General features: G+C 47.2%; 1 protein-coding gene across 3 annotated transcripts in view; it reads left to right on the forward strand.

Annotated features, from left to right (window-relative positions):
- ISLR2 (immunoglobulin superfamily containing leucine rich repeat 2) overlaps positions 1 to 26,130 on the forward strand; it is an 80,384-nt gene that overhangs the window by 29,867 nt on the left and 24,387 nt on the right. The window contains exon 1 of one of the 3 annotated variants that reach the window (XM_063926446.1): positions 8,914 to 9,048. The exons of the other annotated variants lie outside the window; for them this stretch is intronic. Coding sequence (XP_063782516.1) covers positions 8,994 to 9,048 — 55 coding nt within the window. The 5' untranslated portion in view covers positions 8,914 to 8,993. Of the gene's footprint in view, positions 1 to 8,913; positions 9,049 to 26,130 lie in introns of those variants that run through there. 3 annotated transcript variants of the gene reach the window in all.

Raw genomic sequence — 26,130 nt, forward strand, 5'->3', positions numbered from 1 at the left:
GTGTACTCTACCCGGAGGGGGCACTAGTGGGTCAGTAGTGGTGCGGTGGAGGAAGCAAGGAGGCTGTAGAAGATTCCTGTGCATGTGCGCAATGATATTTATTTAGCACACAGAGGTATGAACAGTCACTGAAGCACAATAACAATACTGATGATTTGAACAAAGAAGCTGACAGAAGAATAACAACAGTCACAGGTGATGATCTATAAACCATTGAAATTAATAACAGTGATGACCGGCTTGGAAGCCGATGGCAAACATCGATGGTCGACTTGGAAGTCGATGGTAACAGGATCCAATATGCAGATGATAGTAATGCAGCTGATAACAGTGAACACAGGCAATAGTAACTCCGGTGATTGGTCTGGAAACCAACAGCAATATATTCACACAGTCTGTATATATGCACAAGTCCACAAAGCCAAGCAAGGCCAAAGCAGGAGACAGTTTGTAAATTGCAAGATGGTTGTTTTAAGTGCTAGATGGAATAGCACAGTGCTGAACGCAGATAAACAAAACACAGGTGAGAATGGTAAGTAGCACCTGGAGAGAGTCTCTTACTGCATGCAGAGGTGGAAGCTGACTGTGGAAGGAGTTGTAGCAGAGCAGGATGGCTGGAGCCTGTAGTTCCATGGAGACACTGGAGCAAGGAACTCACTGGAGCCAGGAGACGCTGTACACTGGATGTGATGCGTTGTTCAAGGCGATGAGACTGAGCCGATGTTCTGGATTTATACCCCTTGGTCAGCAGACATTGGATGCTTGAATCATGTGTGCAGACACAGCGCAGGATTGGGTGTTTGCAGGTCCGCTGACCGCAAGTGTCATGGCGCCGCCCATGCTGCACAGATGGTGGGTACACACTAGATGGACTTCAGGAGTACACAATGACAATGGGCACCGTGCCCGTGGACAGAGCATTCATCCAGCCACAGACTGGGGCTGTGACCTCCGGAGGCCTGCACACCAGCGCGCTGGTAAGTGAGATGCCACTGAACGGTGATTCCTGACAGTACCCCCCCTTTATGGATGGGCACCAAACACCCACGATGCTTGGAAGGAAAAAGTCTATGAAAAGCTTGAACTAACCGTGGAGCATATACATCAGTGGCATTAATCCAACTCCTCTCTTCAGGACCATACCCGGACCAGTTAATCAGATACTGTAGACGACCATACCGATGTCGGGAATCCAAGATCCTCTCAACCTTGTACTCTACGCCCCGATGAGTTTGAACTTTTAGAGCTGCTGGAAGAGCTTTCTGGAAACGGTTAAGAATCAAAGGTCTGAGGAGAGAAATATGAAATGAGTTTGGGATTTTTAAATAGGGAGGTAACTTCAGTTTGTATGCCATTGGATTGATGACACGTTCACCAGGAAATGGACCAATGAACCATGGAGCAAACTTCATAGAAGGAACTCTGAGACGGAGGTTACGGGTAGATAACCAGACTTTATCACCTGGCTTTAAACTTGGAACTGATTGCCTTTTTCGCTCTGCAAAGAATTTGTACTGGTTATATGCTTTCTTGAGAGAAAGGTAAATCTTTTTCCAAATCTGAGAGAACTGCTGAAGAACTGAAGAAGCAGTGGGTACATCAACAACAGGAAGATCTTGAAAATCTGGAACTCTGGGATGTTGACCATAAACTGCAAAGAAAGGAGTAGTATCGGTGGCTGAATGATAACGGAAGTTGTGAGCAAATTCGGCCCAGGGCAACAAATCCACCCAGTCATCTTGCGAAGAAGAGATGTAGAGTCTTAGAAAGGTCTCAAGCTCCTGGTTTACTCTCTCTGTCTGCCCATTCCTTTGCTGATGGTATGCTGTGGAAAACTTGAGTTTGACTTGCAAGGCGGAACATAAGGCCCTCCAGAATCTTGCCACAAATTGAACTCCACGGTCAGAAATAATCTTGGTTAGAAATTCATATAATCTAAAGATTTCACGTAAAAATAATTGTGCAAGTTTTAGAGCAAAGGGCAAGCCAATGAGAGGAATGAAGTGGGCCATCTTAGAGAACCTGTCAACCACTACCCAGATGGTATCGTACCCCTTGGAGGGAGGTAGATCTGAAATAAAATCCATTGACAGATGAGACCAGTGATGACTTGGTATGGAATTTGGTAACAGTTGACCAGCAGGAGCTTGAGGAGGAACTTTATGCTAGGCCCATTTGGGACATGAATCTACAAATTCTTGGATATTGGCTTTCATATGCGGCCACCAATAGGATTGCGACAAGAACTTATAAGTTTTGAGGATTCCAGGATGACCAGTGAACTTGGAAGTGTGAGCCCAAGACAGAAGATTTGGACGAAGCTCAGGTGAAATGAACATCTTGCCAGGAGGCGGAGCTGGAGACATATTAGTGGAAGCAAAAACCACAGGATTGACAACTGGTCAACAAACTTGTTCTGAAGATTCTTCATTAGCACTCATGGAGCATGGTAAGGCACCCGCTTTGACATTCTGAGAGCCAGGACGAAACTGTAACTTGAAATCAAAACGGGAAAAAAATAAGGCCCACCTTGCTTGTTGAGGATTCAGACACTGTGCTGCCTTCAGATAAAGGAGGTTTTTGTGGTCGGTATAGATGGTGATGGGAAACTTGGCGCCCTCTAACAGATACCTCCATTCTTCGAGGGCCAGTTTAATTGCTAGCAGCTCCTGGTCTCCAATGGAGTAGTTTATCTCGGCGGGTGTGAATCTACGGGAGAAGAACCCACAAGGGTGAGTCTTACCATCGGCGTCCGCTTTGGACAAGACTGCACCAACAGTCAAGGCGTCCACCTCTAAAACAAAAGCCCTGTTGACATCTGGCTGCTGTAACACAGGAGCTGAAACAAAAGCTTGTTTAATTTTTCGAAAGGCAGACAGTGCTTCTTCAGACCACTGGGAAGGACTCGCCCCTTTCCGAGTGAGGCAAGTAATGGGAGCTATCAATGTGGAGAATTCTTTGATACATTTTCCATAATAGTTGGCGAAGCCAATGAAATGCTGAATTGACTTGAGAGTAGTGGGAAGAGACCAGGGCCAGTATTTACTAAGAATCCGAGTTTGTCCGATTTGTGTTTTTTTTTCTAAGTCCCAATCCGGGAATTCACTAAGCACCAATCTCGGCAGTGTTTGGACTATTCGTAATGGTTTGAATGACAACGTTCAGAAATACGAATGAATAGACCATCGGTCAAACGCGGCTGTTATTTCATAGAATACGGGCATTCACTATTCATTCGTATTTGGGTGTTAGTTTCTGAGTGCTCAAGTGCGGGTCTGTTTTTTTCCGATTCGTTAAAAAAAGCAGCAATAAAATAGACCTGCTTTTTCCAGTCGAGTTTGGATAAACATGCACGGATCAGTGAGATCTGTGCATGGTTATCTGTGCATAGTGTAAAATCTGAATTTTTTTTTGCGTGGGGTCCCCTCTCCTAAGCACAACCAGCCTCGGGCTCTTTGAGTCGGTCCTGGTTGAAAAAATATGGGGGGGGGAATGACAGGGGTTCCCCCATATTTATTCAACCAGCACCGGGCTCTGCGCCTGGTCCTGGTTCCAAAAATACGGGGGACAAAAAGCGTAGGGGTCCCCCGTATTTTTGAAACCAGCACCGGGCTCCACTAGCTGGGGAGATAATGCCACAGCCGGGGGACACTTTGATATTGGTCCCTGCGGCCGTGCCATTAAAACCCCAACAAGTCACCCCTGGCCATGGTACCCTGGAGGAGTGGGGACCCCTTCAATCAAGGGGTCCCCCCCTCCAGCCACCCAAGGGCCAGGGGTGAAGCCCGAGGCTGTCCCCCACATCCAAGGGCGGCGGATGGGGGGCTGATAGCCTTGTGAGAAATTGTGAATATTGTTTTTAGTAGCAGTACTACAAGTCCCAGCAAGCCTCCCCCGCATGCTGGTACTTGGAGAACCACAAGTATCAGCATGCGGTGGAAAACCGGGCCCGCTGGTACCTGTAGTACTACTACTACTAAAAAAATACCCCAATAAAAACAGGACACACACACCGTGACAGTACAACTTTATTACATACATGCACACCAACAGGGGTACCTGTGAAAATAAGTATACTCACATAATCCAGTGTACCTTCTGTTCTTTGTATAATCCACGTACTTGGCAAAATAATAAAATGGAAACCCGACCACGCACTGAAAGGGGCCCCGTGTTTACACATGGGACCCCTTTCCCCGACTGCCAGGACCCCCCCTGACTCCTGTCAAAGAGGGTCCCTTCAGCCAATCAGGGAGCGCCACGTCATGGCACTCTCCTGATTGGCTGTGTGCTCCTGTAGTGTCTGTCAGGCAGCACACGGCACAGATACAATGTAGCGCCTATGCGCTCCATTGTAGCCAATGGTGGGAACTTTGCGGTCAGCGGTTGACCGAAAGTAACCTCACCGCTGACCGCAAAGTTCCCACCATTGGCTACAATGGAGCGCATTTTATTATTTTGCCAAGTACGTGGATTATACAAAGAACAGAAGGTACACTGGATTATGTGAGTATAATTTTTTTCACAGGTACCCCTAGGATTCTACATGGAGAAGAGGACCGAGCCTCGTGGAAACATAGGTAAGTATGTGTGTATGTTGGTGTGCATGTATGTAATAAAGTTGTACTGTCACGGTGTGTGGGTGTGTCCTGTTTTTATTGTTTTTTTTTTTTAGTAGTAGTACTACAGGTACCAGCGGGCCCGGTTTTCCACCGCATGCTGGTACTTGTGGTTCTCCAAGTACCAGCATGCAGGGGAGGCTTGCTGGGACTTGTAGTACTGCTACTAAAAACAATATTCACAATTTCTCACAAGGCTATCAGCCCCCCATCCGCCGCCCTTGGATGGGGGGAACAGCCTCGGGCTTCACCCCTGGCCCTTGGGTGGCTGGAGGGGGGGGGGGGGCCCTTGATTGAAGGGGTCCCCACTCCTCCAGTGTACCCCGTCCAGGGGTGACTAGTTGGGGTTTTAATGGCACGGCCGCAGGGACCGATATCAAAGTGTCCCCCGGCTGTGGCATTATCTCCCCAGCTAGTGGAGCCCGGTGCTGGTTTCAAAAATACGGGGGACCCCTACGCTTTTTGTCCCCCGTATTTTTGGAACCAGGACCAGGCGCAGAGCCCGGTGCTGGTTGACTAAATATGGGGGAACCCCTGTCATTTTCCCCCCCATATTTTTTTAACCTGGAGCGGCTCAAAGAGCCCGAGGCTGGTTGTGCTTAGGAGGGGGGACCCCACACAATTTATTTCAGATTTTTTAAGACTTTAATCAACTTTTTAAGGTACACAATGAAGCCCTGCACGGATCTCACAGATCCGGCCGGGATTCCTTGTGTTTTATCAGGCAGTGTTTTACTCATCACTCCCGTAAAACACTGCCTGATATTACGAATCACATCGACATCGGAAAAAATGATTGTGCAAAACTCGGCAGCTTAGTGAATAACCGTATCAGGATTCAAAAAGTTGCAGTAAAATGCACCCGATACCATTCGAGTTCAAACACCCTTAAAAACGGCAAAAACATGAATATTAGTAAATAAACCCCCAGTTCTCTATGGCTTCCAACTTGGCTGGATCCATTTGAAAATCGGAACTGGAAATTATGTACCCTAGGAAGGGCATCGAAGAAGTTTCAAAAGTACACTTGGACAGTTTCCCATAAAGATGATTCTGTTGAAGACATCGAAGAACCTCTTTCACTTGTTGGCGATGAGAGGCCAAGTCATGGAAGAAGATCAGGATGTCATCGAGGTAGACTACCACATACTTGTACAATATGTCTCCGAATATTTAATTGACAAAGTTCTGGAATACCACCTGGGCATTACTTAGGCCGAAGGGCATCACTAGATATTCGTAGTGGCCATCGCGAGTGTTGAAGGCGGTTTTCCACTCATCGCCACTTCGGATCCTGATGAGATTATAAACCCCACGGAGATCTAGCTTGGTGAAGATCTGGCACCTTTGATTCTGTCAAATAGTTCCATGATTAATGGCAGAGCGTAGCTGTCCTTAATAGTAATATAATTTAAACCTCGGTAATCGATGCAGGGGGGTAATCCTTTGTCTTTTTTATTGACAAAGAAAAACCCCGCCCCTGCTGGAGACGAGGAAGGATGGATGAACCCTTTCTGCAGATTTTCTCTTATGTACTCACTCATAGCGAGGATCTCAGGAATGGAGAGAGGATATGTGTGTCCTTTAGGTGGGTTTTTCCCCGGGAGGAGACTAATGGGACAATCCCATTCTCGATGGGGAGGCAGAATGTCAGCGGACTTTTCACTGAAGACGTCAGCAAAATTCTTGTAGGCCTCAGGAAGTCCAGACTGGGATTTTAACCCTGAAGATCTCATGGGACAGATTTGAGCCAAACAGGAGTGGAAACAAGAAGGACTCCATGCTGTGAGCTGTAGTGTGGACCAGTTGATTTGTGGGTTGTGTATTTGAAGCCAGGGCATGCCCAGTATGATCTCATGAGTGGCTTAAGGGATGACTAAAAGTTCAATGAACTCCGAATGGAGGAAGCCCACTCCCAGGACCACTGGCTTAGTCTACTGGTTGATGGAACTCTCGGCAATACGACTACCATCCACGGCAGTGAGGTAGACTGGGCAAGACAACTTTAAAACAGGTAGATGGATCTTATCAACTGCAGCTTGTGTAATAAAGTTCCAAGCAGCGCCACAATCTACTAAAGCAGAAAAGGTATGTAATTCACTCTGTGTTTCCAATGTTACAGGGAGGATGAGGTCTCGAGAAGAAGGAGCTTTGGCTGAAATTCCTAACTTGACTCCTCCTTTGCAAGTTAGGATCTGGCGTTTCCCGAACGAGAAGGATAGGAAACAATCATGTGACCAGCAGCAGCACAATGTAGACACAGTCTCTCCCGTAACCTTCTTGACCGCTCCCCAGGGGTTAAACAGGACCTATTCACTTGCGTAGGCTCATCAGAAGTAGTGGGTAGGGACTGTACTTGAGGCATCCCGCCTGCCGGGAAATAGTATGTACTCCAATTCAAGTATTAGTTTAAAGAAATGGAACCAACTAATGAGATTCTGCACCTGGCCCGATGTTTTAAGCAGTCCCTTAGAGTGCATCCACCCTTATGAGAGCTTAGTAGCCCAAGACACCAAATGTACTGTGAGTGAAAAGAGATAAAGGGCAGCCGCCAAATGATATAGCCAACTCACGGTCCTCAGCTGCTAGCTGTGTGCCGATGACCTCCAGGCAGCCCTCTTTGTCCATGCCGCTTATCTCCTTGATGGAGAGTACCCGCTGATTGCTTATTGAAGGCCGGCTGCAGTACACATTACTGCATGGGTGTCGCAGCTGGTGTGGTGCTCAGTTGGGACACCCAGCTAGTGTCAGGCAGAGTGAATGACGCTGATGTCACAGATGAAGGCGGAGCCTATTGACATGTTTGTCAGCCCAATCTCCATTCTATTTTCTCAGAATTAGCTCCCTTAGCACTGGGACCGTCTTTTAAACTTCAGATGACCAACCAAAGTCCGTTTCATGTTATTAGTAATTATATCAGCTGTATGCAATATAATATATCCAGCAGTATAATCAGTCTCAGCCTACATTACATAAAATATTAAAATCATTCAAAAGATTAGCACACATACTTACCCACATCCCCCATTGCTCTCCACATCCTCTTCTCCAGTAGAAGACCACATCACCTGTAAAAAGAAAATCAATACTCACATATTCCAGTGTAGATCAGTTCTCTTCGTTCCACATAGGTATCCAGGGGTTAAAAAACAGCAACGTTAGACTAGCAACAATGGACTTATGAGAACTATGTTTGACCATGTAGATCTCCTTTCCGAAATGCCGGCCTCCACATGACCTCTGTTAGTAGGAGACCTGCCAGTCAATGAGGGAGCACTACTTAGTGCCGCTTCACTGTTTGGCTATTTGCTCCTGCACTGTCAGTTACCGGCTCCCATAGACTTCTATGGAGCTTTTTTCTCATAGAACTCTATTGTGGGAACTGTGACTACTGTATGTGGCAAACCACAAGGTCAGTTGAGGTCAGTCTTGTGGTTTATCACATAGTCGTGTAACATTACCTCCTTATGGCTTGTGGAGCCTGATGCTGTTTTCAAAAATACAAGGGACCCCTACATCTTATTCCCCCCGTATTTTTGGAACCAGGACCGGTCCAAGAGCCCGCTGCTGGTTCTTTAAATACAGGGGGACTTCAGTCATTTTCCCCCTATATTTTTAGAACCAGGATTAACTCAAATTATGCTTTCTATTTTTTAACCATTTAAACACATTTTAACAGGAAATCACTGAATAGATCTGGCTGGCCTGATCCTGATTCTGATTCTGAGCTGTGCAGTCTTCTGTGAACACACTGCTGAGAGGGATGTCTATTTGAAAAGTGCATTTTGATCCGAATTTGCTCAATTCACATGTGTGTTTGCAGAAATGATTATAGGTAATTTCCTGTGTTTTAGTGTTTTCTATGGAGAGTTCATCCGAGTTTGGCTGATGGTGTGTTTGAACATATATCTCTATCCACCCGTGTTTTGTAATTCTGTTTGAACTACTCCTTGGTTGAACTGGCAATAATACGGACACTGGGCTGGTATTGGTTCTACTAAAGGAGCCGGACTAGATGGGTCCAGTAGTTAAACTGAAACTGGAGGTAGTGGACTGAGGACAATGTTTATAGCTCTTTGCAGGCTGGGACCTGTAGCTCACTAAACACACTGAATCCAGAGACTGAAAGCTGGAAGCTGACCACCAGGAATCAAGAGCCAAAGGGTGTGGCTAGGAAGCAACATTGTTCTGGCAACCTGCTGCACCTCTTGGGAGCCCTTTTATACCCCTGATCTCACTCGGATTCGTCCTCAGCACACAGAGACTGAAATCTGATTTTCCATTGGTGATTCAGCGGTCAGCTGATATGGCCCAATATAGTGGTGCAATGACTCAAAGCTAGTGGGAAGACTGAGAAGGAGACACACAGCCCACATGGAGAGTGGCAGGAGGGAGACATTCTTCAAAGGAAGAGAAGTACTACAACAAGGTAGGTTCAAAGGAAACGTGAAGAAAAATTAACAGAAAGGGTAGTGGATAGGCGGAACTGCCTCCCATCAGAGGTGGTAGAGGCTAAGACGGTAGAGCAATTTAAACATGCTTGGGATAAACATAAGAATACCTGTACAAAGACCTAAGGCTCAAATAGGGTTGAAAAGAGGTTCTTATCTGTCATCAGTTCTATGTTTCTATTATGTGTACTGAATCCAATTCACCATTATGTATTGATATGTTTACAACTATGGCACTCTCTTTATTAGCATATCTATTGCTTTAAGTTGGATGTTACAACCACATTGACCAGTGATCAAGGGTGCTGTGGTACCATGTGTACTTCTGAGCAACCTTGTGTTCTGGCATTGGCCCTCATTCCGAGTTGTTCGCTCGCTAGCTGCTTTTAGCAGCTGTGCAAACGCTAAGCCGCTGCCCTCTGGGAGTGTATCTTAGCTTAACAGAAGTGCGAACGAAAGGATCGCACAGTGGCTACAAAATAATTTTGTGCAGCTTCAGAGAAGCTCCAGACCTACTCCTAGCTTGCGATCACTGCAGACTATTTAGTTCCTGTTTTGACGTCCCAAAGACGCCCTGCGTTCGGCCAGCCACGCCTGTATTACCCCTGGCATGCCTGCCTTTCTATCTGACATGCCTGCTTTTTTTCACACACTCCCTGAAAACGGTCAGTTGACACCCAGAAACACCCACTTCTTGTCAATCACTCTGCAGCCAGCAGTGCGACTGAAAAGTGTCACTAGACCTTGTGTGAAACTGCATCGGCTGTTGTGAAAGTATGTCGCGCGTGCGTACTGCACCCCATATGCATACGCAGAAGTGCCTTTCTTTGCCTGATCGGTGTGCTGCGACCGAAAGCAGCTAGCGATCAACTCGGAATGACCCTATAAATGACAAGTTGGGAGTCTTAAGCAAAAATGATAAAGACATAGCGGACACACTAAGGCCCTCATTCCGAGTTGTTCGCTCGTTCTTTTTCATCGCATCGCAGTGAAAATCCGCTTAGTACGCATGCGCAAAGTTCGCACTGCGACTGCGCCAAGTAACTTTACTATGAAGAAAGTATTTTTACTCACGGCTTTTTCTTCGCTCCGGCGATCGTAATGTGATTGACAGGAAATGGGTGTTACTGAGCGGAAACACGGCGTTTCAGGGGCGTGTGGCTGAAAACGCTACCGTTTCCGGAAAAAACGCAGGAGTGGCCGGGGAAACGGTGGGAGTGCCTGGGCGAACGCTGGGTGTGTTTGTGACGTCAACCAGGAACGACAAGCACTGAACTGATCGCACAGGCAGAGTAAGTCTGGAGCTACTCTGAAACTGCTAAGTAGTTAGTAATCGCAATATTGCGAATACATCGGTCGCAATTTTAAGAAGCTAAGATTCACTCCCAGTAGGCGGCGGCTTAGCGTGAGCAACTCTGCTAAATTCGCCTTGCGACCGACCAACTCGGAATGAGGGCCTAAATGCGTTTATTTCAACAGTATTTACTAGAGAGGACCCAATTCAGGGACTAACACATAATCTCAATGAGAATATCCCACTGATAGGTACTTATTTAAGCGAGGAAGTAGTCTGTGACCGATTAAAACATTTAAAGATTAATAAGTCACCAGGTCCCGATGGTATTCACCCAAGGGTTCTAATGGAGCTTCGCTCTGAACTTGCAAAACCGCTATTTTTGAACTTTAAGGATTCAGTAATATCAGGTATGGTTCCCAAAGACTGGTGTATAGCGGAAGTAGTGCCTATATTCGAAAAGGGAAGTAAAGCTGAACCAGGTAATTATAGACTAGTTAGTCTTACATCTATAGTGGAGAAAGTATTGGAAGGTATTCTTAGAGATAGTATTCAGAAGTTCCTTGAAGTCAATAAGGTCATTAAAAGGAATCAACATGGGTTTATGAAGGACAGATCCAGTCAAACCAACTTACTTGGTTTTATGAAACAGTAAGCGCAAACCTAGATCAGTGTAAAGAGGTGGATGTAATCTTTTTAGATTTTGCCAAAGCATTTGACTGTTATGCACACCAGTGCCTGCAGGAAAGTACTAGTGTCAGAACTGTTATGCACTCCAGTGTCTGCAGGAATGTACTGGTGTTTGAACTGTTATGCAAAACAAATGGACTCACAGACAAACTGGGGAATATGACATAACGTACACAGAAGGTGATAGGGTAACAAAATACACACACAGTGAACAGAGAAGCCCAGAGGCTAAGGAACTGGGTATCTCCCTTGTATTAGAACTGCTCAGATGTAAAAAGCAAGATGTTGTGTTTTAATACGTAGAGAACCCGAAATGCTGTTGCTAAGGGCAACAGCAAAACCCTAAAGGGTTACCAACGGGTGTGGCAGTAAACTCCTTGGTCAGAGATGGAATGATAGACACAAGGAGAGCCTCCACAATCCTGATTCTCACTTGCAGTGCACAGGTTTAAGCTTACTGCCACTAAACTGACCCCTGACACCTAGCACAGTGAGACAGGATTAGACAGGCAAGTGTTAGAATACAGCCGCAAACTTGCTAAGTTCACAGAGTAATAACAGAACCCAAGCAAGCTAAACGACTGACTCCAGTCTTACTGCTAGGTCTGGATTGGCAGAGTGTAATACCAAATCCCCAGGCCTATTTGCAGTAAGCAACAAACAAATACAAAGCTACACAGTACTGGCTAACTTTCATGAACTGACTAACCAACAGAGATTCAGCAGCATCTGCTTACCCTGAAAAGAGGCCTTATAAAGCAGGTGCTGTCCACGCCCCACTCAGACCTCACAGACTGTGAGCACAAAAACCAGCACCGGATCCCCTGCCGTGCACAGAGCCTATAACCACTGCACAGCAAAAGACCCGAACCGGAGTATCAGCTGCGCTCAGGTTACTCCACTAGCACTTGTCTCCCGGTTGCCATGACGACGTGGCAGCACAGGGCAGGAGACCCTAACAGTACCCCCCCTCTGACGAGGGGTCAAAGAACCCCTACCACCGGGTTTATCGGGGAACTGCGAGAAGAAAGAGCGTATCAGTCTGGGGGCATGAAGATCACAACTGCGCACCCACGACCGCTCCTCCGGGCCATACCCCTTCCAGTGCACCAAAAATGACAGCCGACCCCGAACCACCTTGGAGTCAAGAATCCTTTCAACAACAAACTCCCTCTGGCCACGTATCAGAAGAGGGGAAGGTCTTCCACTGGAAGAAGGATTACTAATCGCCCGTTTTAAAAGGGAACAATGAAATGTTTTATTGATACCCAAAGAACGGGGCAGATCTAACTGAAATGCCACCGGATTGATAACCCTGGTGATCTTATAAGGGCCGATGAACCGGGGCCCTAACTTATGAGATGGCTGTCTCAACTTCAAATTCTTGGTAGGCAACCAGACGAAGTCTCCTAATTTGAAGCTGCAGGGTCTTTTCCGCTTATCAAAAACCCTTTTGGTCACTAATGACACAGACACAAGGGCTTTCTTCACTTTCCGCCAAATACCTCTAAGGACCGAAACCACAGAGGAACCACCAGGCGTGGAGTCCAGGGGGTCAAAAGAATTGGCCTTAGGATGATGCCCATACACACAAAGGAAGGGAGAGATCCCTGTAGCAGAGTGAGCCGCGTTGTTATAGGCAAACTCCGCCATGGACAGATGAGCAACCCAGTCAGTCTGACACTTGGAGACATAACACCTGAGGAACTGCTCCAAGGACTGGTTCACCCTTTCAGTCTGCCCATTAGACTGCGGATGGTAGCCTGACGACAAGCTGACAGAAATCTGGAGATCGGAACAAAAAGCCCTCCAGAATTTGGCCACAAACTGGGATCCGCGGTCAGAGACCACATCAAGTGGCAACCCGTGGAGACGCACAACATGCAGCATAAATAATTCAGACAGGCGTCTGGCTGATGGCAGCCCAACCAGTGGAACGAAGTGCGCCATCTTCGAAAACCTGTCAACGACAACCCAGATGGCTGTCATCCCCGAGGATTTGGGCAAGTCCACCACAAAATCCATTGAAATGTGGGTCCATGGCTTAGATGGGATAGAGAGTGGATGTAATGGGCCAACAGGAACCCCTCTAGGAGTCTTATTTCGGGCACAGATGTCACATGCCCGAACCCACTGATCCACATCCTTAGCCACCGAGGGCCACCACACCGCCCTAGATAGCAACTCCCGAGTTCTGGCAATACCCGGGTGACCTGCCGACTTCTTGGCATGGAATTCCAGGAACACTCGCTGTCTTAACCTAGGAGGCACAAACAAAAGACCTACCGGAAGGTCTGGAGGAGCCTGCTCCTGTGCTCTAAGGACTAATGATAAGAGGTCCTGGGTAATGCCCACTTTAATACATGATGGGGAAACAATGGGCAACGGCTCCTCGGTGGTCTCCTGGATTGGAGCAAAACTCCGCGAGAGCGCATCAGCCTTGATGTTTTTTGACCCAGGGCGATATGTTATCAAAAAATTAAAGCGAGCAAAAAACAAAGCCCACCGTGCCTGCCTGGCATTGAGACGCTTCGCTGACTCTAAATATGCCAGATTCTTATGGTCAGTGAGAATTGAGACCACAAACTTAGCCCCCTCAAGCCAGTGTCTCCACTCCTCGAGTGCATCCTTAATAGCCAACAATTCCCGGTTACCCACGTCATAATTCATCTCGGCAGGCGAAAATTTACGGGAAAAGTAAGCACAGGGATGAAGGCGATTATCAGACACTCCCATCTGAGAAAGCACTGCCCCAATACCCATCTCAGAGGCATCCACCTCCACCACAAAAGGACGCTCTGGATCTGGGTGTCGCAGCACCTTGGCCGAAACAAATGCCCTTTTGAGACGGGCAAAAGCCGCTTTAGCCTCACAAGACCAGTGAGCAACATCCGCCCCTTTCTTAGTGAGTGCCACCAAGGGCGCCACTATAGACGAAAATCCAGCGATAAATCGTCTATAAAAATTCGCAAAGCCCAGGAAACGCTGAAGCGCCTTCAAACTAGTGGGCTGCACCCAATCCAGGACTGCCTGTACCTTGGAACCCTCCATTTGGAAACCTTCTGGGGAGATAATATATCCTAGAAATGCGATTTGCTGAACTTCAAATTCGCACTTCTCCAGCTTCGCCCCAAGCCGGTGGTCTCTGAGTTTCTGGAGGACTAAGCGTACATGCTTCCGATGTTCCTCCAGGGAATGGGAGAAGATTAGGATGTCATCTAAGTATACAACTAAGAATCTATCCAAATATTCCCTGAGCACATCATTCATGAAATCCTGGAAGACTGCCGGGGCATTACAGAGCCCAAAAGGCATCACCAAATATTCATAATGCCCTGAGTGGGTATTAAAGGCAGTCTTCCATTCATCCCCCTCTCTTATTCGGATTAGATTGTACGCACCGCGTAGGTCAATCTTAGAAAAAATGGTGGCAGTACGAAGCTGGTCAAACAAGACCGAAATGAGAGGCAGTGGGTATGAGTTTTTAATCGTGATACGGTTCAATTCCCTGAAGTCGATGCAGGGTCGCAACGAACCGTCCTTTTTACCCACGAAGAAGAACCCCGACCCAACTGGAGACTGTGAAGGTCTGATAAATCCCTTAGCCAAGTTCTCCTGAATGTACTCTGCCATAGCCTGAGTCTCAGGACGTGACAGGGAGTACAACCTGCTCTTGGGAAGCTTAGCATTTGGCAACAAATCAATGGCACAGTCATAGGGGCGATGGGGAGGTAGTACCTCTGCAACTTTTTTGGAGAACACGTCCGCAAAATCTGCATAACACTCTGGCAATCCTGGCAAACTTAGCTGCGAGAGCCTGACTGGAAGGCTCAAGCAACTCCTGAAACAATCAGTACCCCAACTAAGAATCTCCCCAGAGACCCAGTCAAATTGAGGATTGTGGGCCCTTAACCAGGGTAACCCCAACACCAATGGGGCAAAAGTACAGACAGTCACATAAAAGGACAATTTTTCAGAGTGTGTGGCTCCAATAAACAAAGAAATCTGGCTAGTGCAAGAGGTAATTTTACCTTGGGATAATGGTTCCCCGTTTAACCCACAAATCTCAATTTCCGATGCCAAGGGTACTAAGGGAACAGAGTGTTTTAGGGCGAATTGGCGGTCCATAAAAACCCCGTCGGCCCCACTGTCCACAAAGGCCTCAGTCTTGACAGTTTGACCGAGGATCTTCAAGGTCACCGGAATGATAAAAGTCTTCTTGGGAAATTCTGACTTCTGGCCTGACAGGATATTTCCCATCACCCTCAGGCCCTGAAGTTTTCCGGCTTTTCTGGGCATGATACTACCACATGACCTTTATTCCCACAGTACAAACACAACCCCTGCTGTCTCCTCCGCGTCTTCTCACGCGAGGAGAGGCGGGTAGCCCCAATCTGCATAGGCTCCTCAGAAAATTCCTCAGAGTCTGAGGTTCCCTTGGGAAGGAAGGAAATCTCAGTCTCCCTTTCAAGCCTACGCTCTCTCAGCCGTCTATCCACCCGGATGGATAACTGCATGAGCTGATCCAAGCTATCAGGCAAGGGATATTGTACCAGTTGGTCCTTTATCTGGTTAGAAAGACCTCTTCGGTACTGGTGTCTCAGGGCTGGGTCATTCCACTGGGTATCATGGGCCAACCTCCGAAACTCCGTACAGTAAACCTCAACTGGCCTTCGCCCTTGCTTAAGGATCGAAATCTGAGCCTCGGCTGAGGCCGTCTTGTCAGGGTCATCATACAACATGCCCAGTGCCGTAAAAAAAGCATCAACACTTTTAAGCGACGGACAGTCAGGCTGCAACCCATATGCCCAGACCTGTGGGTCTCCTTGTAGCAAGGAAATCACTATGCCCACCCGCTGAATCTCCGACCCAGAAGACTGAGGCCTAAGCCGGAAGTATAGCTTGCAGCTCTCCTTGAAACAAAAGAACTGCGAGCGATCTCCAGAAAAACGATCCGGGAGATTTACTTTCGGCTCCTTAACCCCTGCAGGTGCTGCTGCTGCGGGAGCTCCGCCAGCAGCCTGGGAGGTGTGCATTTTAATGGACAAATCATTAAATTGTCGAGTCAGGACCTGCACCTGATCGACCACCTGTTGCAACGTATTTTGAGGGGTATGCTCCATATTCCCACAAAATTTCAACAGGAGTATTAGGCTGCTGAATATGTTATGCACACCAGTGCCTGCAGGAAAGTACTAGTGTCAGAACTGTTATGCACTCCAGTGTCTGCAGGAATGTACTGGTGTTTGAACTGTTATGCAAAACAAATGGACTCACAGACAAACTGGGGAATATGACATAACGTACACAGAAGGTGATAGGGTAACAAAATACACACACAGTGAACAGAGAAGCCCAGAGGCTAAGGAACTGGGTATCTCCCTTGTATTAGAACTGCTCAGATGTAAAAAGCAAGATGTTGTGTTTTAATACGTAGAGAACCCGAAATGCTGTTGCTAAGGGCAACAGCAAAACCCTAAAGGGTTACCAACGGGTGTGGCAGTAAACTCCTTGGTCAGAGATGGAATGATAGACACAAGGAGAGCCTCCGCAATCCTGATTCTCACTTGCAGTGCACAGGTTTAAGCTTACTGCCACTAAACTGACCCCTGACACCTAGCACAGTGAGACAGGATTAGACAGGCAAGTGTTAGAATACAGCCGCAAACTTGCTAAGTTCACAGAGTAATAACAGAACCCCAGCAAGCTAAACGACTGACTCCAGTCTTACTGCTAGGTCTGGATTGGCAGAGTGTAATACCAAATCCCCAGGCCTATTTGCAGTAAGCAACAAACAAATACAAAGCTACACAGTACTGGCTAACTTTCATGAACTGACTAACCAACAGAGATTCAGCAGCATCTGCTTACCCTGAAAAGAGGCCTTATAAAGCAGGTGCTGTCCACGCCCCACTCAGACCTCACAGACTGTGAGCACAAAAACCAGCACCGGATCCCCTGCCGTGCACAGAGCCTATAACCACTGCACAGCAAAAGACCCGAACCGGAGTATCAGCTGCGCTCAGGTTACTCCACTAGCACTTGTCTCCCGGTTGCCATGACGACGTGGCAGCACAGGGCAGGAGACCCTAACATTGACACTGCACCACACATGAGACTTATCTACAAGCTACAAGAATCAGGGCTAGGAAGCACAATATGCACTTGGGTCAAAAACTGGTTAGATAATAGGGAGCAGCGCGTTGTGGTTAATGGATCTTTTTCAACTTGGACTGAAGTGCTAAGTGGTGTGCCGCAAGAATCAGTATTAGGACCGCTATTGTTCAATATTTTCATTAACGACCTAACAGAAGGTCTAGAGAGCATGGTGTCAATTTTTGCAGATGATACCAAATTGTGTAAAGTTATAAATGCGGAGGGGGATGCTGAGTCACTTCAGAATGACTTAGTTAAATTAGAAGCTTGGGCAGCGAAATGGAGAATGCGCTTCAATACAGACAAGTGTAAGGTAATGCACTGTGTTAACAAGAACAAAAATAACACCTACCTACTAAATGGGGTAAACTTAGGGGATTCTGTACTGGAAAAGGACTTAGGTGTCCTCATAGATAGCAAACTAAGCAGTAGTACCCAAAGTAGGACTGCAGCAAAGAAGGCTAATAAGATATTAGCATGCATAAAACGGGGAATTGATGCTAGGGACGAGAGTATTATACTCCCGTTATATAAATCACTTGTGAGGCCACACCTTGAATACTGTGTACAATTCTGGGCACCTTACTACAAAAAGGATATCCTGGAGCTAGACAAAGGTTCAAAGGCGGGCGACCAAACTAATTAAGGGAATGGAGACATTGGAATACGAGGAAAGGCTTGCAAGACTAGGCATGTTTACACTGGAAAAGAGGAGATTAAGAGGGGACATGATCAACATTTACAAATACAGTATATAAGGGGACAATATACAGATCTTGCGCAGGACCTGTTTTTGGTTAGTTCAACACAGAGAACTCGTGGACACTCGCTCAGGTTAGAGGAGAGGAGATTCCGCACAATACGGCGTAAAGGCTTTTTTACGGTAAGGACGATACGTGTTTGGAATTCCCTGCCTGAGGGAGTTGTAATGGCTGACTCAGTCAACACCTTTAAGAATGGGTTAGATAAATTCCTAATGGATAAGGATATCCAGGGTTACGGGGCATAGTCACGCACTATGGTTATTATAAAAAAGAGGGGTAAAACGTAACGGCAGTCATCAACTTCAGTCAAAATTTTATACAAAATAATCGTGCATAGGAGACCACAAATAGGTTGAACTCGATGGACAATTGTCTTTTTTCAACCTTAGATACTATGTTACTATGTTACTATGTTATCACCATAGTGTACATTGGGCCTAATTCAAGGTTGATTGCAAAATTACATTTTCAGATTTAACGTGCAGAGTGGGTAATTCTGAGTTGATCGCAGCAGGATTTTTGTTAGCAGTTGGGCAAAACCATGTGCACTGCAGGGGAGGCAGATATAACATGTGCAGAGAGAGTTAGATTTGGGTGGGTTATTTTGTTCCTGTGCAGGGTAAATACTGGCTGCTTTATTTTTACACTGCAATTTAGATTGCAGATTGAACACACCACACCCAAATCTAACTCTCTCTGCACATGTTATATCTGCCTCCCCTGCAGTGCACATGGTTTTGCCCAACTGCTAACAAAAATCCTGCTGCAATCAACTCAGAATTATCCCCAGAGAGCGTTAGATTTGGGTGTGTTTCTGTGCATGGTCAATATTTGCCCCACCTGCAGTGCACATAGTTTTGCCTATTAGAGGAAAAATTTATTTTGCAATGAACCTTGAATTAGGCCCATTGTCTAGTATCTATGACGTGCAATAGCAACTCCCCACTATGGCTTTATTCTGAAATGTTTGCCATCACGATATTTGTGCAAGTGGTTGATGTTTTTCCCATGGTGTTAATGCACGGATTCGTACCTGCAATTGAGATGCGCATGTCCAGAAATGTGTTGGAAATGTATTAGTCGCTCCTGGACGGTGACTGGGAGGTTGCTATTTAGATGCACGATTATGCATCTTATGTGAGTGTTATAAGCGTGTTGCGAGCATGTCACATAACTGGTACTGAACTCAAATGCTTAATCACCTACATGGGAGGCCATACTACAGAGAATCTGCACCTACTGTAGCATGGGGCAGAAGAATGTTTTTAGGGTGTGTCCATTGGTAACATCTAAAGATGCACAAAGCGGGATTGTTTCTTGTGATGCATAAAGTGGGCGTCTTAGTTCTTGCATACATCTACACAAGGGGAAGGGCTGATACTAGTAATAGCAAAAAGTCGCAGATTCAACTACGGCAAAAGATTCTAAAGAGTGCAGCTTTCTTCAGGGCCAGATTTGCACCACCGCACACAGAATAACTTTCAACTTCTATAAGTCTTAGGGGCCCATTTATCAACGATCACATATTGAATGTGATCTGGGCGGGATCTTACCACCCAGGATCGCATTGCAATATGCGATCCCTTTGGGTGAATCTATCACTCATCACCTGCAGGGACAGGGGCTCTGTTTTCGGGGACATAGCTGCAAATATTATTTGATAAATGGGCACCTAAGGCCAGAAATATCACTGCAGCCTAAAATGATAGCCTAAGGAAATTTACTGCTTGCCAACATTCAAGAAGTTCAGAGGAGAAGCCCGTGAAAAGAAAAGACTCAAAAGGAGGGTTTATCCTGTAAATGACTGTGGACCTCATTTAGCTTCAGTTGCAGTTTTGCTATTTTAGCAGAACGGCAACTGTCTGCGGTCGCATGCTGTGGGCCACCCAGCAGGAAAATACCTGGTAGCAATGCGATCGCAATGCTGTTTTGTGGATTCCCCCCAGGCTTTGCAGCCAGGGTGCAAAGGCAGACAAAGAGACAACATTTTTCAGGTCACAGCGGCCATGTGTGACGTCACATAGCCGCCCCAAACCCACCCCCATTTCCAACGAAATGCCCACCAAGCACTGCGTCGCCGCCGTCACAACGCCACTTCGCATCGTTGCTGTCCCAGACTGCCCCGCGAACACCTCTGCCTGTCAGTAGGCAGAGGCATTCATACAAGAGAGATGCGTTCGCATCTCACTGTGTGTGTAAGCGTAGTATGGCTCCTGCACGTGTCTGCACTGGCAATTAATAGTTCAGTTCAAGATAGTTTTTTTATGAGTGAATTAGGTGAAGAACATGAATTTAACCTTATCCAAAATGATTTTAGTAATAAAAAAGAATTTTTTGGTAACATTGCGGCCATTGCAACATTACTTTTTACACCCCAGGCAGCTGCCAGGTACACAAGGGGGGGAGGAGCTTGGGGGGGTTGGTCTACACTTCTCCCGCGGCTACGGCTGCAGCTGCTTGGTGGGCGGTCCTGCTATGCTGACTGTTCACTGAAGGGAGGGTGCAGGGAGGTGCGGAGGGAAGTTTCCCTTCCCTTTTATCTGGCTGGTTGCAATCTGTGCGACCAGATCAGATAAAGTACTTGCTGATGCGACCATGCCAGGCAAGTGGTTAAATAAGGTTTCTAGTGGCAGTATATGGAACCGCTTGTAAAATACAATACACAAGCTAATCCTGCAAAATATCAGTGTCTTTCCTACAGCAAGTAGATCTTACTAACTTTGGGGCTCATCTACATTTGGATGTACGTCATTTTCATGACACACCTCTCAGATGTAGCAGTACGCATCTGCGCTGATATGTGTTGCTTTCACATTTTCCCTGAAGTGCTTTTTCAAAAGTAGGTTCATTAAAAAAACTTTGGGCCTAATTCAGACCTGGTCGCACGCAGGGTAGTTTTTGCACTGCTGCGACCAGGTTATCGCCGCCCACAGGGGAGGGGGGTTTCGCTGTGCAGGGCTGCAAACACTTGTGCAGAGAGCTGCCCAAACAAAAAAGCAGCATATGTGTAAGGGACATTATATGTGTCATTATGTGTATAAGGGCATTAATAATGTGCGGCATATGTGTAAGGGACATTATGTGTATAACGGCATTGATAAAGGTTGACATAATGTGTAAGGTGCATTATGTTTATAAGGAAATTAATAATGTGTGTCATGTGTAAGGGGCATTACTGTGTGGTATTATGTGTATAAAGTCATTACTAATGTGTGGCATTATGTGTATAAGGTGCTCTAATGTGTGGCGTACCATATAGAAAGGGCACTGCTGTGTGGTCTAATGTGAATAAAGAGCAATTCAGTGTGATGTAATGTGAATAAGGGGCACTACTGTGAGGAGTAACGTATATAAGGTAAAGTGGTACTACTGTGTGATGTAATGTGAATAAGGGACACTATTGCATGATATAATGTGAATAAAGTTGCACTATTGTGTGGCATAATATGAATTGGGGGTACTATTTTGTGGCCATGTCCCTTCCCAGCAAGAACACGCCCTGTTTTGGGCTGTGCGCCGAATGTGCGCACTGTTCCTATTTAAAATATAGTGGGTAGGAGCACCAAAATGAGGACTGCTGTGGGTGATGGTGCTTGGAAAGTATCACGATCCGGGTACTGAGACATCGTTTCCTACCTGTCAGATGTCTCCTGAGGCTGGCTCAGCGAGCCAGGGCCGGGCTTTATCTATGGTTATGGTTACTGCCTACAGTGCTGGTATCAGCGGCCTCCTCAGTAAATGTACTCACGGTGGTGTGGCGCTCTCAGCCCCGTCGCGGACGTCATTACCGCACCTGTGGTCCTCTGCAGAATGCGCGTCCTTGGTGTGTCCCGGTCGCCACTTCCATCCCTGTGGCCGCTGTGCGCGTCTGGGCGCGTGGAGTCCGGCTGCTGCGGTCTCCGCTGCCATTGTTGTTTGTATCCATGCTTCACAGTACTTAGTTCCCCTTCTAGTTCTGTTAATGGGCGCAGCCATCTTGGACTTTGGCACATGATATCCATTCACCTATCCTCAGTGCTACTGGAGCCGTGTCATAATTACCAGACCAATCCCTGTTCTGCAGCAGGTATAAATATCTTGTCCCAGCTCCCAGAAGATGGTCAGTGCTTCAATTGTCTCCTGTGATTCCAGTGTGCAGTTCTCTGTGGACTCTCTCTGCATTAGCCTGACTCCCTGGTGGATTTCCTCTCCGGTGATATTCCAGCTTCCTGTGTCCCTGCCCTGGGGTGCACCCTGTCATCATTGTTCCTGCGCCCAGTGCTAACAGCATTTCATGTTCCGGCTTCACAGTGGCCACTTCCCAGTGTTCTACAGTTTTCCAGCGAACCCCGGCTTCATTTACAGTTTTCCAGCGAACCCCAGCTTCATTTACAGATTTCCAGCGAACCCCAGCTCCATCTACAGTTTCCCTGCGAACCCCAGCTTTATTTATAATTTATCCACGAACTCTAGTATTATTTACAGCTTCTCCTACTTTTCCCAGCATCACATTATTACCTCACGTGGGTCCCCAGGCTTTATACAGAACTCTCCTTCACATTCCGGATTACTGGTCCTAACCAGTTGTGCTCCAAATAATTACTTGTGACGTTTGATATTCTTTTGCACCTTATATGACTTTTTATTTAATAAAATCTCTGAAAGATACCTTCAGTTGTCGTGGTCACGTCTTCGGGCATTCATTGCTATTGTCTTAGTACATGTCTAGTCACACCACCCAAATTCCGGTATCCGTCAGCCCCTACAACTGAGGCTTCCAGATACCCTCACCAGCCCTCAGTTGTGACAGTAAGCACTGACTTATTGGATCCGGTTGTTGTTCAGGACCAAGCAACCAGGCCGAAGCAAGAACAAGCAGCCCGCCTTGAACAGCTGGAGGCTGCACTGGGCCATGTGATCCGCTGTCTCCAGGACCTCTCCTCCCGTCTGGATGAAATTCAAGCGGCCCTCCATGGGTCAGGGGCGTCCCCTGTGCCGACAGTAGTAGCTCCGGTGGTATCCCCACCCACCATACCCATTTCTCCTCCACGTCTCCACTTGCCGACACCTGCTATATATGATGGTTCCCCAAAAGCCTGCAGGGGTTTCCTAAACCAGTGCGAGATCCACTTTGAGTTGCAACCCAGCAGTTTTCCTAGAGACCGCACTAAAGTTGCGTACATCATCTCCCTACTCAGTGGCTCCGCCCTCGACTGGGCATTACCCCTATGGGAAAAATCAGATACCCTGCTGTCATCCTACTCCGACTTCGTGGCTACATTCAGACGTATATTTGATGAGCCAGGTCAGGTGACATCCGCCTTTTCTGAAATCCTCTGGCTACGTCAGGGGATGCGAACCGTCGGCCAGTATTTAGTGCAATTTCAAATTCTGGCTTCAGAACTTTCCTGGAACGATGACGCTCTTTACGCAGCTTTCTGGGGTGGCTTATCCAGACGAATTAAGGATGAGCTCGCTGCTAGAGACTTATTTCCAACATTAAATGAGGTCATATCACTCTGCACTAAAGTCGACCTGCGGTTCCGTGAAAGGGCAGTTGAGTGAGGAAGACCCACGTTTCCTAAGACGTCTATTGCTTCCATTCCTCGTCAGCCATCTCTGCCTAGGGAGGAACCTATGCAGATAGGTCATTCACGACTTTCTCCAGCAGAGCACAGAAGACGTTTGTCAATCGCTTTTGCCTATACTGTGCTGCACCTTCCCACCTCATTAACACCTGTCCTGAGCGTCCGGAAAAATTCCAAGTCCTAGCCCGCCAGGGAGAAGACCGGCTAGGAGTAACAAATTTCTCTCCATCTTCAAGTGACTGCAACCTCTCAGTTTCTCTTCAGGTGGCTCAGCGTACCAAGAATCTTATTGCCTTATTGGATTCTGGAGCAGCCGGAAACTTTATTACTGAAAGATTCGTTAAGCAGTGGTCTCTACCCACTGAGAGACTTTTATCTCCAATTTCCTTAACTGCCGTGGATGGCAGTAGGATTCCTGATGCGGTGATTACCTCCAAGACCCTACCTATCCATCTGAAGGTAGGGGTCCTGCACACCGAGTTGATTTCCTTCCTGGTATTCCTAAGGGCCACTCATCCTGTGGTTCTAGGCCTCCCATGGCTTCGTCTGCATAATCCCCAAGCTGATTGGAAGACGGCCCATGTCCTGGCATAGGGTCCTTCCTGCTCAGAGACTTGTCTCCAAGAGGAAATTCCGGTTCATACTACTTCTCACAAGTCTACCAATGCTCCACCGTCCCTGTACCAAGATTCCACCGGTTCCAGTCCGGAGGTGGTCCCTGAGTAGCTTCAAGTGATCCAAGATTGTCCGATTCCTGTAACCCTCAAGGGCATCCAGAGGTTTCTAGGGTTTGCCTATTACTACAGGAAATTTATTCAAGACTTTTCCACTATAGCAGTGCCTATCACAGCTCTTACCAAAAAGGGTGCCAATCCTTCCAAATGGCCAGAGGAAGCTTCCCAAGAGTTTCATTTATTAAAACAAAGATTCATCACTGCTCCGGTTTTGAAACAGCCTGATACCAGCTCGCCCTTCATCCTTGAGGAGGACGCCTCTTCTGTTGGAGTGGGCGCAGTACTGTCTCAAAGAGCTAATGATGGTCATCTACATCCCTGTGGCTTCTTCTCATGAAAGTTTTCTCCTGCAGATAGTAACCACGCCATCGGCGATCAAGAACTTTTGGCGATCAAGTTCGCTTTGGAAGAGTGGAGGTACGTGATGGAGGGAGTTTCTCATCCCATTACTATTATGACGGATCACAAAGACCTCCTGTATCCAAATGGCGCTCAATGTCTTAATCCTCGCCAAGCCAGGTGGGCACTTTTCTTTTCCAGATTTGATTTCAAGTTGCAGTTTTGTCCAGGGTCACAAAATCGTAAAGCCGATGCCCTTTCCCGCTCCTGGGAGCAAGAAAATGAGTCTAAGTCTACTGACAAGCATTATATCATTGATCCAGTGGCGTTCTCCGCAGTGAGGATGGACTCTATGCCCCCGCAAGGGAAAAGTTTAGTGAAGCTGGGTCTCAGAAGGAAGCTCTTGCATTGGGCACATTCCTCTCGCTTCGCCGGACACGCGGGCATACGCAAGACCTTAGAATTTGTTTCCAGATTATACTGGTGGCTGACCCTAAAGAAGGACATCACTGAATATGTGGCCTCCTGCCCAAAATGTGCCCAACACAAAGCACCCCGCCAGTCACCCACTGGGCAACTGGTTCCTTTGTCTGTTCCTCATCGTCCGTGGACCCATCTTCACCAATATGGCTCATTTCTTTTCTCTCACCGGTCTTCCGTCAGTTTCCAAGTTGACACAAGTCTTCGTTCAAGAGATCTTCAGATTACACGGTCTCCCTGTGGAGATAGTTTCTGATGGAGGTGATCAGTTTGTGGCCAAGTCCTGGCGAAGTCTTGGTCAGCGCTCCAAGCCGAGCATGAAATTCCACTCCAGATTTCCAAGAAGACTTAAGAAGTGTCCTGAGGCCACTCCTAAAGGGGGGGGGGGGGGGGGGAGGTGCTGTCACGATCCGGGTACTGAGACATTGTTTTCTACCTGTCAGATGTCTCCTGAGGCTGGTTCAGTGAGTCAGGGCCGGGCTTTAACTATGGTTATGGTTACTGCCTACAGCGCTGGTATCAGCGGCCTCCTCAGTAAATGTACTCACGGTGGTGTGGCGCTCTCAGCCCCGTCGCGTCCGTCATTGCCGTGCCTGTGGTCCTCTGCTGAATGCACGTCCTTGGTGTGTCCCGGCCGCCACTTCCATCCCTGTGGCCGCGTGCACGTCTGGGTGCGTGGAGTCCGGCTGCTGCGGCCTCCGCCGCCATTGTTGTTTGTATCCATGCTTCACAGTACTTAGTTCCCCTTCTAGTTCTGTTAATGAGCGCAGCCATCTTGGACTTTGACACATGATATCCATTCACCTATCCTCAGTGCTACTGGAGCCGTGTCATAATTACCAGACCAATCCCTGTTCTGCAGCAGGTATAAATATCTTGTCCCAGCTCCCAGAAGATGGTCAGTGCTTCAATTGTCTCCTGTGATTCCAGTGTGCAGTTCTCTGTGGACTATCTCTGCATTAGCCTGACTCCCTGGTGGATTTCCTCTCCGGTGATATTCCAGCTTCCTGTGTCCCTGCCCTGGGGTGCACCCTGT

This window comes from Pseudophryne corroboree, chromosome 6 (genome assembly GCF_028390025.1).
Source record: "Pseudophryne corroboree isolate aPseCor3 chromosome 6, aPseCor3.hap2, whole genome shotgun sequence".
NCBI lineage: Eukaryota > Metazoa > Chordata > Amphibia > Anura > Myobatrachidae > Pseudophryne > Pseudophryne corroboree.